This window comes from Malania oleifera, chromosome 8, assembly GCF_029873635.1.
Source record: "Malania oleifera isolate guangnan ecotype guangnan chromosome 8, ASM2987363v1, whole genome shotgun sequence".
Taxonomy (NCBI): Eukaryota; Viridiplantae; Streptophyta; class Magnoliopsida; order Santalales; family Ximeniaceae; genus Malania; species Malania oleifera.
The window spans coordinates 18,186,907-18,204,464 of record NC_080424.1 but is presented as its reverse complement, the minus strand read 5'-3'; the positions used below and the strand labels follow the sequence as shown (position 1 = coordinate 18,204,464).

At 37.8% G+C, this 17,558-nt stretch overlaps 1 protein-coding gene across 1 annotated transcript; it reads left to right on the top strand.

The window, feature by feature from the left end:
* The first annotated feature begins 4,238 nt into the window (after window positions 1-4,238).
* Window positions 4,239-4,862, top strand: LOC131162597 (uncharacterized). Its single transcript, XM_058119210.1, has one exon. It carries the CDS (start codon window positions 4,239-4,241, stop codon window positions 4,860-4,862), a length of 624 nt encoding a protein of 207 aa, XP_057975193.1.
* Window positions 4,863-17,558: the final 12,696 nt, after the last annotated feature.

The window sequence follows — 17,558 nt, the reverse complement described above, 5'->3', positions numbered from 1 at the left end:
GCATGCTGTACATACCATTATTATTATTACTGTTTTCTTTCTGGCCAATGAACTTTTAAACTGGTGGCTGGAGTCCATTATGAATCCCATAAATTTGTTAATGTGTATTTTTTTTTCTGTTCTTATTTTTGGTTATATGGGGAAAAAAAAATGTAAAGTCAATATGGTATGGGAAAGATTTATACATCATGGGTAGTGTGAAAAATGAACACAGTGACGAAAGCTTATTATCATTATTATTGTTGTTATTATTATTTGAAGAATGTAAGCAAAATATATTAAACTGGAGAAATAACAGCTACGGACCAACAAACAAGTATCAGAAACAAACACAGTAGAACCATTAGACAGCAGAAATTAGAAACCTGGCAGAGTAGTTGAGTAGCCCTTGAAAAACTCAACCAAATGGGAAACCCCCTAGAAAGAATAAAGCTTAATTTATATTAGCCCATCCATAGGTTCTTCTATTCCCTGTGATAAAGCCGTTGATGTCATTAGTCACCATCTCAACTGTTGCAGGAGTCTTGAACAATGGGAGTTCATGTGATGACAGAAACTCCCTTACAAACAATAAACGGGAGACAACACTTGCACACAAGAAAAACAAGAAGAAAAAGTGGTCCCTAGATTTTGGATCCTTGTGGCATAAGCAACACAAAGGGAGAGAACCATCCGATCTTGAAATTCTATCCTCATCTTTAGCCCATTTCAAACTGTCAACGAGGAAATGAAGGCATGCCTTGGAATGTGCCCTTTGAAACCATGTTTTTTGTCCAAAGAACTAAAATTTGAAACCATATGACTTTTGCATTCAAGAGAATAATTGTGAGTTCTTTGTCCATATTTCTGAATTAGGAGTTGGGGTGGACGCCAATAGTTAGAAGAGATAAATATTTGTTCAATAGCCTATTCTACTTTTAAGATGTTGAACTTTAGATTTAGAGCCCTATACCTTCTTCTAAGTGGCAGTGCTTTTAAGAGGGGCCTTAATTGTCCATGTACTTCTATCTCCAATTTTATAAACAAGGATCCATTTAACCCTTAAGAAAGCATACAAGCTCCAAATTAGCCATAAGAGCTTGATAGCATGAATTTTTCTCAAACCAAAAAGTCTTTTGAGGCCCAACCTAACAAATCCTACTCTTAACTTACATCACTACCCAGTACATTTTGACTAGAACCCTTCCAGAGGAAAGCCTTAATCCTTTGCTCTAATTCCTTAATAATAAAGGAAGGAAGCATCGTAGTAGACCCTCTAAAATTATGAATACCGAATAGCACATAGTTGATTGATTGTGTTCTTCTAGAAAAATTGAGATTTTTGTTTGCCCAATTACCAATTCGTTTTGAGATTTTGTCAACAAAGGAAACAAATCCGTCCTTTCTAGTCCGTCTTGCCCCCAAAGGCAACCTAAGATAATTGACAGGGAGAAAGCCACAAGAGATTCCCAAAGTGTTTGTGATAACAACTACTAGACTTGCTAAAACCCCACAAACAAAAAGAGAGGACTGCAAGGGATTAGACATAAGCCTAGATAGTAGAACAACTTGAGATAGTATGTACTTTATGCTTTTTGCAGAGTTACCATCACCATGAGAAAAGATAATCATGTCATCTATAAAGCAAATATTATTAGACAATCTTTTCACATTTTCTACAAATACTTCTACTCTCTTTATTGTTATAAAACGTTTAGAAGGCGTTGATGCCCATTGATGCGTTTTGAGTCTAAAGCGTCCCAAGGCATAATATGTAGTGTGCAACTCCTACGAGAGCAAATGCCTTCAGGAATTGGTGTACATCTTAGACCAAAAAACATGCCTTATGCCTCAAACCATAAGGTATATGCATGTGGATTCCCATTAACTTATTTTTCAATATAAAAAAATTAAAAATAAATTTGAAAAAAAATACAAATAGCGCACAAAAGGGCATTGTTCTTTTATTCATTTGTGATGAATACTCTCCCTTCCTTCAAGAAACACTCCCACTTTTGATAAACACCTTGTCAATCTTCCATGGCGAGGGGTAGTAGGAAGGAGCATAAATTTTACTTTTATTACCCCAATGGCTAAAAGGGACTCTGCGTTAAGTCAAAAATTTTAGACCAAGTAGCTTAGTCACAAGTGTCTAGAGATTTTGACGGTTATTTAAGAGATAGGCTACCGTTTTGGAGGATATTACTTTTATAGGTGATAGACAGATAGGAGTGGACATGGTTCAGTTAACTGAACCATTACCCTCAAACTATTAACCGAATTGAAGTTTCAATTCGCTAGTAAATGCGCACTAAAACTGAACCATTTAAAATAATGAACCGAAATTCGGTTAATTAATTTTTGGACTAATATCCATTGGTAAACTGAATCAAATCGTTTAACAATTAGGTTCGGTGTTTCAGTTTTGGTTTTATAAAAAAAAATTGAACCTAAAAACTAAAAAAATTGATTAATATAAAAACAACTTTAATAATATACATACATATAAGCTCAAGTTCGACTCAAGCTCGCTTGGGTTGAGTTGCAATTAAAATAATTTAAATCATGTATTGGAGGACTCCTCCGTGTAGGGCTAGGAGCATGTACAACTCAACCATGGAATGGGAAAATGTGTGGGACTCAAATGTTGAGACGGTTTCTGATGTGGGACAATTGAACAAGTATGGGATGGAGGCTAGTTCACACATTTACAGACAAAGGGAGGCAAAGAGTCCGGCATCGAAAATTCTTGAAGGGGCTGAGCCTCCCTATCTCTATAAAGTCTCTCCCCTTCCCCTCTTCCCCTACTATCACTGTACTCATTTGTAATTGAAATTGTAGTAAGTAATTATTTATATTAATAAGAATTGTAAACTAGTAGTGTAAACATTTAAATATATAAATGAAATTATGAAGAAGATTGTACTTAAAATTTATCAATATAATATAAACATATTGCTGTTTGTAGTATATTGGTTCTGATCAATTGTGGTTATTGAATGGACTGAATCGAAATCGAACCGATAATTAAAAAAATAAAAAATTTTGAATTGAAATCGAATAAAAAAAATGGTTAACCGATCTTTCAGTTCGGTTTGGTTTGATTTTTTTTGATTTTTCTTGCCCACCTTTATAGACAGATCATTGATACTACTTTGATAGCTAATGAGGTGGTTGAAGATGCTATCCATAGAAAAAAAGATGGGTTTAATGTTGAAAGTGAATTAAAATTTCTTGGACAAGGTCTTGGTTAGAAAAAGCTTTGGTAGACAGTGGAGGAATTGGATGCTTATCTTCTATGGTCTTCTCTTTTGTAGTTGGTGGTGAGGCTAGGTCTTGGTTTTATGCGTCTTAGACAACGAATCTTCTCTCCCATACTCTCTTCACTATTTTAGTTGATGGTTTGAGCAGGATGATTGAGAGAGGAGTTGATGGAGGGTTGATGGCGGGGATTAAGGTAGGAAATGAGGAGTGTGTCATTTCATATCTCCAATTTGTAGATGATACTATTCTCTTCCTCACAAATAACATGAGTTGTTTTTCTAATTTACTAGCTCTCCTTCAGACAAGAGATGCCTAGTCCAAAAACCAAAAAGGAGGTCCGGAGTTTCTTAGGCAAATTCAATTACATAGTCCGGTTCATATCTCAACTAACTACCACCTGTGAACCCATCTTCAAATTGTTAAGAAAGAACAACCTGGAAAGATGGAATGAAGAGTGCCAAGAGACTTTCAAAAGAATAAAAGAATATCTTTTGAACCCTCCAGTATTGGTTCCCTCGGTACTCGGAAGACCGCTCATTTTATGCTTGGCAGTATCGGAGAACTCCATGGGTTGCATGTTGGGGCAACATGATAAGTCTGGAAGAAAAGAGCGGGCCATCTATTACCTAAGCAAGAAGTTCACAAAGTGCGAGTCTAAGTACTCTGATTTGGAAAAGACCTGTTGTGCTTTGGTATGGGTGGTCAACAGGTTGAGGCAATACACATTGTATTACACAACGTGGTTAATCTCTAAAATGGACCCAATTAAGTATGTCTTTGAAAAACTAGTAGTAACAGGTCGGGTGGCCCGGTGCTAGATGTTGTTAACCCAGTATGATATTACTTATGTGACAAGAAAAGCCATTAAGGGTAGCGCCATAGCAAAATATCTGGCAGACAGGGCTGTTGAAGACTATCAACCCATGGAGTTTGATTTCTCGGATAAGGACATCGACTCAATAAGGCAAGAAGAAGGAGATTAGGTAGGATGGACGATGTTGTTTGATGGAGCAATCAATGTGTGGGGACATGGAGTAGGGGCCGTGCTCATATTGCTGGAAGGGAAGCAGCACCCGGTCGCGGCTAAACTTACTTTTCCTTGTACTAACAATGTAGCCGAATACGAGGCATGCACGTTCGATTTGCAGGCCGCCATAGACAGGGGCATTAAGGAATTGGCCATTAAAGGAGATTCAACTTTGGTTATTCATCAGTTAAATGAAGAATGGGAAACACGAGATGCCAAGCTGATGCCATATCAAAAGTACATCCAAGGGATGATTAAGGAGTTTGATCATGTCAGTTTTTCCTATCTACCCAGAGAAAATAATTTGATTACTGATGTATTGGCAACATTGACAGCTTTGATCAAAGTGGAACTGGGTATGGAGATGGAGCCAATTCGTATAAGGGTGCGCATAGAACCTGCATGCTGTGTAGTGACAGAAGAGACCGATGAGAAACCGTGGTTCCATGATATCAAGACTTACATCCAACAAAAGGAGTATCCAAAAGGAGTCACCAATAATGATCGAAAAACAATCAGAAGGCTGGCTATGAGATTCTTCTTGGATGGAGAAGTATTGTACAAGAGAAACCACGATATGACTCTACTATGATGTGTAGAGGTGCAAGAAGCTAGATAGATTATGCATGAGGTTCGTGAAGGAATTTGTGGCACCCATGCCGGCGGCCATTCACTGGCTCGGAAGATCCTTAGAAGCGAATACTATTGGATGACCATGGAGAGGGACTGCATAGAGTACGCCCGGAAATGCCACAAGTGTCAGATTTATGGAGATCGCATACAAGTTTCGCCAGCCCAGCTGCAAGTCTTATCTGCACCATGGACTTTTTCAGCATAGGGCATGGATGTGATTGGGCCAATTACTCCGAAAGCCAGCATGGGCACTGTTTCATCTTCGTGGCCATTGATTATTTCACCAAGTAGGTAGAAGCGGCATCATATTCTAGTGTCACTCAGAATGTGATCAGTTGATTTTTAAAAAGAGAGTTAATCTGCCGGCATGGAATCCCAAAACGGATAATCTCAAATAATGTCAAGAACCTAAACAATGAAGTAATGACAAAGCTGTGCAGTCAGTTTAAGGTTAGGCATCACAATTTAGCCCCGTATAGACCACATATAAATGGAGCCGTTGAAGCGGCCAACAAGAACATCAAGAACATTTTGGAGAAAATGACGGAGACCTACAAAGATTGGCATGACAAGCTTCCCTTTGCCTTGTTGGCCTATAGAACCATGGTTCGAACCTTTATAGGGGCTACCCCTTTCTCTTTGGTGTATGGAATGGAGGCGGTGGTTCCGATAGAAGTAGAAATTCCCTCCTTACGGGTCTTAAAAGAGGCAGAGCTGACCGAGGCAAAATGGATATAGTCCCAGTGTGACCAGCTGCATTTCATTGAAGAAAAGAGAATGGCTGCCATAGCTCACGGGCAGTTGTACCAAAGAAGAATGATTAGGGCATTCAATAAGAAGGTGTGACCTCGGCAATTCCAAGAAGGGGCTTTAGTGTTGAAGAAGATTTTGTCAATCCATATTGACTCTCACGGTAAGTGGAATCCTAATTATGAAGGACCTTATGTGTTGAAGAAAGCATTTTCGGGAGGCGCCATGCTACTGGAAAACATGGACGGAACTGATCTTCTGCACCCTATCAACTCAAATGCGGTGAAAAAGTACTTTGCTTAGAAGTCATGTAAACTTTCGAAAGGAATTCAATAAAATGTTTATGCTATTTGTTGTCTACCTATGTTTTGATCAAATGACAGATGATCATTTTTGGCCGACCAGTTTCCCTTAAAAAGAACCAAACACTTATTTATCATTTGTTAGAATTTTTGAGCTTGAATCTTAAACCATTTTCTTCAAAGAAGTCATTTTCCAAAAGTTTAACTGGGTTTGGGGTCCCAAGGGTCTAGCAAGCCACGTGAGACAATAATTAGCTACTCAAAATGACGACAGACCATTGTTTTCTGCTATCATGAAAAAGTTGAGCAAAGAAAAATCCCATTGCTAGCCCATTTGAGCCTGAAAAATTCAAATTTTGTTTTAACCCGTCAATTAATCACACCCCACATTAGGGCAGCTCTAAAAGTTTAGTCCCAAACGGAGATCAAATGAAAATAAAGTTAAGATTCATCCACAAAAGAAAAAGCAAAAGTGTGGTGGAGGAACAAAAAGAAAAGAGGAAAAGAAAGAATCAAGGGATATGATTCATATGTGATCTATGACTAACACCCTTGATAAAACGAAAAAACTTGAGCCTTATTTAACCATTTTCTTCTTAAAACCAATCCCTAGCTCACATCATGGTTCGAATGAAAGTCTTGACTAGATTAGTTCTCAAATGATTTGTCAGACTCAATGTTGAGTTTGAACTGCGTAATGATCTAATCCTGAAAAGGTACGCAGGCAGCTTATTCAAGTGACAAGTTCAGTCAATATTTTGCAAAAAGTCCAAACCGGGGCAAAAGGTGTCATTCGGTGATGGGATTTTCGAGCTTTGGTTTCCTTTTTCTTTGGAGAACCCGAATCCCTAAGCCTACGTTTTGTCTCGAGTTTTAAAGACCATCTTAAGATCAAAACAACTGGATTAAACCATGGTAAAAAATTTGAACGAGGGAGTTCCATTTGAGTTTCACAGCACTGAAGAAAAGAAGAAGAGGTGTTTCCAATCGAGGTAGTTGTTGGAAAAGGGAAAGCCGGTTGTTCAGGGGTTGGTTTGATAAATTAACATCGATATCATATAACTCTAGGATACTGTTGTAAAATTTGCCCCTTTCTAAAAACAACTTTTGAACATGGTAAAACATCTATTTTGCGCAAGTTGATCATTTGATTTAGCAAGTTGATGTCATAAATGCATAATCATTTTCATTAACAAGACCTTTTTGCTTTTCAAGCATCTTCATATCCAATGGAAGTTGAAGAAAGTTAAGATCAGTCGCAAACTGGGGTGGATCTCGTGTTGAGCTTCAGTAAAGCCAGTTCCGGTGCCTTCATATCCAGAGTGAAGTCGAAAAAACTAAAATCAGTCACAAATTGGGGCCGTTTATGTGTCGAGCTTCTGTGGAGCCCATTCAAGTGCCTTCGTATCCAATTAGAATTTGAAGCATGGCCAAGATTAATGACCAGATGTAATTGGGGCAGTTTCAGTAGAACCCATTCAGGCACTTTTTTATCAAATTAGAATTTGGAAACATAATCAAGATCAAAGATTGGGTTATTGGTCACAGGCATGCGGGGAAAGTGGATTCATGCAGTATTATGCATTTCATGCATTGCATAGAAAAGAAAAAGCACATCACAACAACATGCATGCTTACCCTTGCATTTAGGCATCATGAGTAGAAACACGCATACGCATAGCAACAAAACACCATTCACACCGGCTATGTTGAATAAGCTTTTGAATAATCACTCGACATACTTGATTGAGCATTTCCTGTTTTGCTAATCTCGAGAAACTGGGGCAGTAGACCCCAGGTGCACAAAGATCGACACTTGAAACTGGGGTAGCTGACCTCAGGCACACATTGATTTACTTTGAAACTGCGGCATCTGACCCTAGAAACAAATTTACCCATTTGTTTTGAAACCAGAGCATTGACCCTCAGGACCTACTCCCGAGCATTTATTCAGGACCTTAGGACCTTTCACTTGATTGGACTTCCCCAATGGATTAACCATCTTCCAAACTCAGGATTTTACACCTAAATACTTAGGAAGAAGTTTTGGCTCGGATCATTATATCCGCTATGGCTCGGATTATCACATCTGCAGCAAGTCATCATAGAGAGGTTTTGGCTCAAGTCGTTGTACCTGTTGTGGCTCGGATTGTCACATCCGTGGCAAGCCATCATAGAGAGGTTTTGGCTCGAGATTGCATCTTGAGCATACCTTTGAGAATCTACAAATGGGAAACTTATGTCATGTGTATAGCAAATCAAAGTTAGTGAATTTGGTAATTAAATAAATTAATGAATCCAAGTCTTGTTTAATTGTTTTCAAAGAAATTTTTAGGCTAATTAGGTACTATCATTGGGTGGGTGAATAAGAGGTGCTAATATCCTTTTCACACATAACTGAACTCCCAATCCCATTTGGTACCGCAGACCATACCCATCACTAGGTGTTCTAACCGCACCCAAAATAGCATAGATCAGTGACAACTCCATAAATAAATTCATTCAAAATTGTGAAAATCATTGAAGTCATTTATATTGAGCTAGTTTAGAAACTTCCATTAGGAGGTCGACCCTCTTGGATGTCCCGATAGTAGTCACCAAATTACCTTGCATCTATGTTGAAACATGATAAGAATGATCATTGAATCATGTATCTCTCCTTATGTATCAAACTATATATATCACGTGTCTATATGCACACTTATTTTGTATAATGCACTAATTGTATTTATAAAGTCAATGGCATTAAGGGTATGCATTATGTATTCAAGTTGTCATCATGTTGATTACAATCATTCGTCACTAATTTGAATCTTTTAACTACTAACTGGAGGATTATTTAGGTGAAACATGCTTTCTTATTTCGCCTTGGAGTCGGTAGATGCCATGACCAAATTACGATGTTAAGATGGGATAGGAAAGAGTTGGACTTTAGTTAAGTCCCTTATCTCTAACATTATAGCAAAAATATATTATATGTATATTTATCATACAACCATAAGTCTTGATCAATTGTTCTCTTATTCATTATTTCAATTAATAATAACTAAAGACAATAATCAGTGCGACCACGATTGCCATAACAGAAGGTGTAGCCATCAAAGGATTCTGGTTTGGGTCCATAATCTCCCACAAGATAGCAATCATCTTCATCAGGTATGATGAAGTCGATACTTGGAGACACGGGTATGAATGACTGGTAGCTCTCCTAAGTGTAACAGTATTCATGTAAACTGTTAAAAAAGGATTCCCTTCTTTGAAAGTACGGCTTCCCATTTCAGGGGTCATGTTTTCATTGTTAGGAGTGTAAATAGCTCCACCCCATCGAAGTGAGTCAGCACCAATGTTCATACCATTAAACACCATGGCTGGCCAATATCCGACCTTCTTCCCCTCCAAGAAACAGTCACCACTTTGATTGTGAACCAGCAAGTTCCTATATGTCCAATCAGACCATGGATGGAAATTAAAGATAGAGAGAAAAAAAAAAAAAAAAAAACTGCTTAATTACTTTGATCTATAGGTGGCTAGCTAAGAACTAATACAGTAATTGCACTAGAATAAATATTTTCTTTAAAAAACGATGAGAAGATAGAATATATATATATATATATATATATATATATATATAGTGTGCATGTACGCAAAATACTTATTTGCATGCATATTGATCGTCTTTTGAAGGTTAAAAATAGATCACCATGAATTAATTATGGAAAGAAATGTTGTGCAACTGTACTAATTAAATAGATGGGACTTGTTTTCTAAAAAGAATTAACTTGAACATGGTGCATAGTTTTCTATTTAAACTATTAAAAGATATGCATTTTAAAAATGAAGGAATAAAATAATCTCCTAGAGCTAGTCTATTTACCCATGTCAACAACAGATTTGCCTGGTTAGTAGACAAAGGGATTCACTTGAAATTAGGAATCGTGAAAACTACCAGAGGCAAGTAAAGTAATAATAAAAGTTGAAACTTATTACCAAAAGTTTTCAGTAGCTGACCCCCACCCTTTGGGACTTAAGCCTTGGTTAGTTATTATAGTATATAAAATTTTTCAATCACTGTTTTATTAGAATCATCATTTGAAGTTCTATGATTGAAGAATTTGAAAGAGGTTGAAAAATAACAACTTCAGTAACACATATTTTTATAAATTATGAAATGAATTCTTTCAAGTTTATAGTTTTTAGAAATATTTGTAGTTTAAGTTCATTTTTGTACCATGATTATCATTATAATGATTCTAAATGATGAAGGAAATAAACATAATTACCATTGTGACTTCGACAGTTATGTAGTATTGCTTTTTATATTTAACAGATACTGGTGATATTGTGCCATCGATGGGAATGGTACTACTTGTCATTATAAAGCCCGGGTAATGAGTATTAAAGCAACCAGTGGTCTTAAAGTTATCACCCTGAAATTTATGTTTAATAATGGTTAGTAACTTTTTATCAAATAATTCTACAAAATTTATTTGAAAAAATTAGAAAATTGTGTATAAGAGAACTCACTGTCCACAACAGATACATATGCGTGATATTATTGCCATATATATCTGGGTTCACCTGAAAAATGGCAGTATAAATTTAATAGGAGTACAAAGAATAAAACAGAGTGTGCAAGTGTCATTACTTTGTTGAACCTAAGAATTTTTTGTAAGTATAAAATGAATAATTACATCTTTTGTAACTACTCAAAAGCTATATGCTAGTAACACAAATATGTACTTTAAGAGATATTTTTATGGTAAACGTAGAAATGACTTTACTCAAATACAATAAGTCCTCTATTTTTTCTTGTTTTTATAATATTGAAAGGCTCAAACTTAAGATCTACATCGCAATACCAAAGCTTTACCCCATTCCACCACCAAGCCAAGTTATCACAAGCCAAGCTATCAACACGTTATGCTTGCCTATGACTGCTCACCTTAAGTATATAAGACGAATAATCATCATATAAGTAATAGCATAGGTTTTATCTTTTGAATAGAATAATGCCCTAGTGTAAAATGGGAGTGTTTAGCCTACTTACTTCCCCATCTACACACATTTTCCTACGAAGATGTGAATAATGATATCAATTATTTTAAAATTTTTCACATGACTCTTGTCTATGGTTACTACAATTTGTATAGGGTGTTCTTACATCAAGAGACCTTATCTTTATCAAGTTTTAATGTTTTGCATATTATTGAACAAATCAAGTAGATGGCTAGGTTTTCTGTTATTGTTCATGGCTATATTCATTTGAAGGTGTCTTGGATTAGAGAGGTTTGAAAATAGCCTAAAATATTGAGGAAAAGAAAGATAGGGTTGGGGGGGGGGGGGAGAGAGAGAGAGAGAGAGAGAGAGAGAGAGAGAGAGAGAGAGAGAGAGAGAGAAGGTGTTTTAAGTGTGCATGGCGAGGTTCTAAGGATCTAGAGGACCTGAACAAGGTAAGAAGAACCAAATTAATACATGTTTAGAAGGAGTAAAAACCCCTAAAATGCCAAAAGAAAAAATAGGGTCGTCACCACTCTCATCAAAGACGGTGAACCATGTTTAAGAGCCTTTTGTTTTGTAGGTTTTCATCCACTTTGAGGGTTAGAGATGAATCCTCGATGCTAAAGGAGTTAGATGACATTGATGGAACGTCGTTTCAATGTTGAGAGAAGCTAGAAAAGGCTTTGGAAAAAATTAGGTTTTCGGCGCCTCTTCGGTGAGTCTCTAAAGAAGACAACCAAAAAGAAAAAAGTTCGTGCATGTCATTTTAAGCAATAAGCTAGTCAGCCGATCCATGCAAACCAATCAATCACTCTGAATTTTTATTTTTTATATTTTAATTTAATTTGATTTATTTAAATTTGAAAAAATGAATAAATAATGGTTTTAAATTGAAAAAAAAAATTGAAAATTTTTGGAGTAGACAAAAAATAATTCCTTCTTATTTTATGGTCATTTTCTTAATTTTATTTTATTTATTTATTTATTTTATATTTTCTCTAGTTTAACTTTCTTTATTTCAAAATTTGGTTTTCTTTTCAATTTTTAGTTGGCTTGCAAGAGTAAATTATTAGGGCAATTATTCCTAAGATCTAACTTTTTTCGTAGATTTTTTACTACTTTATTGGATATATTATTCAATTTTCTTGTATCTTTCTCTTTTTTTTGGTTATAATAAATTGTTTTAAAAAAAATTTAAAACAAATTATTGGGAATTTTTTGGACCCTTTTAGGTCATAAGTTGATTATGAAGAACAAAAACACAAGAAACATTGAACTTTAAGAGTGAGCTTGCCATGCCCCGAATCTGGTAATGGGACCTAGGAGTAAATTAGTAATCTAACCTGTCCTTGTATCATACAAATCACCAATGATACAATACTAAATGAATGAGGGTCCAACCCCATGGGGTTTCCAAGCATCTTATATACATTTACAAATACGACAAATAGGCAGCAAAAATTATTCTTTCTATACATATTTCGTATGATACTAGAGTTTATACAAAAGGAGTTTAGGCTCCATAATGCAAAACATAAACCCGGGTGTCCACCATAACCCCAAAATGACAACCCGTAAAAGTCCTAGCACTTACACAAGTGCTATCCGTAGTACACCGACCACTACGCTCCCAACACAAGGACGCTAGTTCTGGTTACTCGAAGGACCTTAAAAACATGTACGTACGATAGGGGTGAGACACATCTCAGTAAGGCAGATCCAGGTTATATTGGTGTGTGACATATGAGTGTTATCTTGACATAAAACACACACAGTTCAATACAATTTCAGTATTTTCACAAAACAGTTCTAGTATAGTGCATCATATGCACACACACATGATCAAGTAACCCGGTGTCGTCACGCCTTTCGACTCGAAGTTGGCCCGCATTACACGGTGTCCTCGGCACATGGCATAGCCCCAGGCTCCAATGACATTGTACTGGTACAACTGGTGGATCCACATCCTTTGGTGATCAGCCGGTAAGGCTCACGCCCTCGGATATAGAGCCGAAAAATTTTGCCAAACATGGCAAGTGATATTTCACGCCCTCGAATATAGAGTCGGACACTCTTTCACAACTTGTAACAATTCGAAACCCAGTTCCTATTTCATTGCATCAAAACACAACTCATGCATGTTCATATAACCAAACAATCCACACTCATTTGGTAATCTAAAATCATGATTTTTCAAAAATATATAGTTTAAACAAGTCAAGGCATGACTATCCCCATAACATAATATATATCATAATATATTCGCGATTTTCTAACGAAATCAGAGATGCAACCCAATGCCCCCTTTTCTCAAAACTGTAATATGAAAAACCCATAATTTTAACCATTAGGTCCCCTCAAATGAGTAATCAAAACGCACATAGGACTGTGAATCACAGTTCTACCGAGTTCAATTTAAAAAATTACCGACATAAATAGAATCCCCTTACCTTTCCCCGAAAATCTAATCCTGAACTCTACGGCTCCTAAACAATGAACCGAGTTCTCAAAACCTATAAATCACAGTACAGAATATATTCACAATTCCATTCCCTACAAAACTATCGGAGTGGAAATGAAAATTGAGCCTTACCTCGATTTTGAGTCAAAACCTGAAAAATGCTTGAAATGAATATCCGATCTGTAAATCTCAAAGAGAATCCTTCCCTGATCCTCAACGTCGAATCGTCGATTTAGGCAATGTACGACGAAGAAATCTAGAGAGAGAGAGAGAGAGAGAGAGAGAGAGAGAGAGAGAGAGATTTTCTTGATTGCTTAGCTTGGAAGAAAAGGAAAGGATATTTATCACCCTTTGACTTGGCCAACCTCGTCGATGAATGGCGTCTTCGTTGACGAGTCAATGTAGACAGCTTGTCAACGAAATGGTGGCCTTGTCGACGAGCCCGAGATTTTTGATTTCCTGAAACCTCTCGGCTTCTCGTCGACAAGCACTTGAAATTCATCGCCGAATATCAGAAGGCCTTTGTCGACAAATTCTGGCTTCATCGACGAAGCTTGCTTAATTACCTTTTTACCTTTCTCTTTATTAATTTAATCCATATATCAAGGTTCGAGTTCTTACAACCTCCCATCCTTACAAAACTTTCGTCCTCGAAATTTGAAATCTCTCATTCACGAACTCATTATTACACTCAACACATACTCAACTCTAGAAAGAACTGGCAGCTACTATAATGAAGCCCTATCATATTACATATATACCCTTACTTATGGCGGAGGAATACCATGGTTACATACATAAACCGTCTCGGAAGTTCTCAATAACACCCACTCCCAAGACTAACCACCTATTCCATTACAAAGTAGGGTAATGCATACATATTCAAAACAACTGTGGATACTTCCAGCATATCTCTGCTTCCAATTCCCAAGAAGCTTCCTCAACCTTATGATTCTGCCACAATACCTTCACCAACGGTATGTCCTTGGTACGTAACTTCTGAACTTTACGGTTCAGAATTCGAATGGGTACCTTTTCGTACGCTAGAGTATCCCCAATTTCTAAGTCCTTGTAACTAATAACATGCGATGGATCCAACACGTACCTCCTCAACATGGATACGTGAAACATATCATGGATCCTCAAGAGTGCTGGAGGTAGTGCAATCTTGTAGGCTACCAGACCCACTCACTCAAGAACCTCGAATGGTCCGATATACCTCAGACTTAGTTTGCCCTTCTTCCCAAATCTCATCACCCCTTTCATCGGAGCAATTCTCAAAAATACCTTACCCCCATCTCGAATTCCTTTTCACAGTAGGGAACATCTACGTAACTCTTATGCCGACTCTGAATCGATTTAATCCTATCCCGGATCAAACCCACCTTCTTAGATGCCCGCTGCACGAGTTCAAGTCCTAACATCTGACGTTCACCAACCTCATCCCAATACAGAGGAGATCGACACCACTAACCATATAGAGTCTCAAACGGTCCCATCTCGATACTAGCCTGGAAGCTATTGTTATAGGCGAACTCTACTAGTGGCAGAAACTACATCCAACCATAACCGATGTCCAAGATCTGTATTGTTCTCTCCGACCGTCCATTAGTCTGGGAGTGGAACGCTGTATTGAAAGTAAGCTTCATCCCCAGTGCTTCCTGCAAGCTCTTTCAAAAATAAGAAGTAAATATCGGGTATCGATTTGACAAAATGGACACCGGCACCCCGTGCATTCTAACTATCTCCTACATGTACAGGTCCGCCAGCCTACTCAAAAGGTAGCTAACCTTCATCGGTATGAAATAAGCAGATTTCGTTAATCTATCCACAATCACCCAAATGATATTCTGTCCGTGAAGTGCTGGCGGCAATCCTATCACAAAATCCATGAAAATATACTCCCATTTCCATTCCGGAATAGCTAAGGACTGTAACGGCCCTGTCGGCCTCTAATGTTCAGTTTTCACCTACTGACACGTCAAACACTGCTCCACGAACTGAGCGATCTGCCTTTTCATACCACTCCACCAGAAGGTCTCGTGCAAGTCCCGATACATCTTCGTGCTATCAGGATGTATCGTATACAAAGAACGATGCGCTTCTTCCAGAATTTTCCTTTTGATCTCGTCATCGTTTAGAACACACAACCTGATTCCAAACCTCAACACATCTGCCTCAGAGATGTTAAAGTTTGCAGTCAACCCTTGCTGTATTATCTCCATAGTCTCAACTAATTTCACATCACTAGCCTGCGCGGCTTTAATACGCTCAAACAGAGTCGGTTGGACCACCAAACTAGCAATGAAAGCCTGATGATCTCTGACCACCAACTCTATACCAAGGCTTTCCAGATCCCTTCTGATATGATACTGAGCTACAAGCGCAGATACTGCCACATGCTCTCACTTACGACTCAACGCATCAGCCACTGCATTAGCTTTTCTCGGTTGATAGATGATGGTGCAATCGTAGTCCTTGATCAGCTCAAGCCACCGTCTCTGCCTCATATTCAACTCTTTCTACGTGAAAAAGTACCTGAGACTTTTGTGGTTAGTGAAAATCTCGCACTGCACACCATAAAAGTAGTGTCGCAAGATCTTTAGAGCATAAATTACAGCAGCTAATTCCAGATCATGCATAGAGTAATTCTTCTCATTTTCCTTAAGTTGCTGAGAAGTATATGCTATTACCTTACCCTGCTGCATAAGCACACATCCCAAACCCTTTAGAGACGCGTCACTATAGATCGCAAAACTACCATCCCTTGAAGGAATGATCAAAACCGGAGCAGTAACCAGACAGTGCTTCAACTCTTGAAAACATTGCTCACAATCCTCTGTCCAATCAAACTTCATCCCCTTCCGAGTCAATCGTGTTAGAGGTCCAGACAATTTAGAGAATCCCTCTACGAACCGACGATAGTAACCCACCAGTCCCAGAAAACTCCGAACCTCCTACTTACTCTTTGGTCTCACCCAGTCGACTACAACTTCGATCTTGCTATGATCAACTGAGATACCACCTTTAGAAACCACATGGCCTAAAAACGCGACCTGATTCAATCAGAACTCACACTTTTTCAACTTGGCATACAACTTCCTTTCTCGGAGAATCTGTAGTACCAACCTGAGATGATTTTCATGCTTTTTTGAACTCTTGAGTATACCAGAATGTCATCAATGAACATCACTACGAAATGGTCCAGGTAATTATGGAAAACCTTGTTCATTAGATCCATGAACACCGCCGGAACATTCGTTAACTCAAAATGCATGACTAAGAACTTATAGTGGCCGTATCTGGTTCGGAAAGCAGTTTTCGCAACATCTTCAGATCGAACCCTCACCTGATGATACCCTAACCGTAGGTTGATCTTTGAAAAGACTTGCATCCCCTGTAGTTGGTCAAAGAGATAATCAATAAGAGGCAACATTTAACTTATGTCTCTTTTGGATACCCAGGAGTTGGACATCATCAATCTTTACGGCCCCAGCAATGAGGGATTCTACTTTCACCTCGTTGTATAGAAGTAAAACCCCTTACATAGTGATGAGAACAAATCCTAAAATTCATTTGCCAATGTCATTTTGAGAATAATAGCTAACGACAAAGGGACAATTCTTCCCCCCTAGAAGAGAGAATCATTGAACACTTCTATGGAGCTACTAGTCTACATCTTCGTGATTGAGATTGATCCCAAGAAAAGAATTGAGAATGGGAGCCCTAGGGACGAAGCCAAGCTAGCTCTTGGAAGAATGGGAACAAAAAGAACTATTAGAGGCTAGAACTATGGAAAAATAGAAAGAACTAGGACACATAAATATTGTAAGATGAAGTAAAAAACTTTGAAACTTAATCGTTTAATTCACAAAGGATCCACTGCGTGACAATTGGTCATAAAGACAGGCAACAAAGGTCATATAGTCATGGCGGACAAAGGTCACCCAATCACTCGAAAGGTTGTTCATTTGGATACCCAGGTAAAGCAAACCATATGTCATGTAGCCACCCTAGTGTCTAAGTGGAGGATTTATCAAAAGAGACATAAGTTAAATGTTGCCTAAATTAACAACATTTCGAGTGATTGGGTGACCTTTGTCCCCCATCACTATATGACCTTTGTTGCCTGCCTTTATGACCA

Bases quoted from the DNA above. Each gene is read 5' to 3' on its own strand.
- LOC131162597 (XM_058119210.1), top strand. From the start codon at position 4,239: ATGTTGTTTGATGGAGCAATCAATGTGTGGGGACATGGAGTAGGGGCC.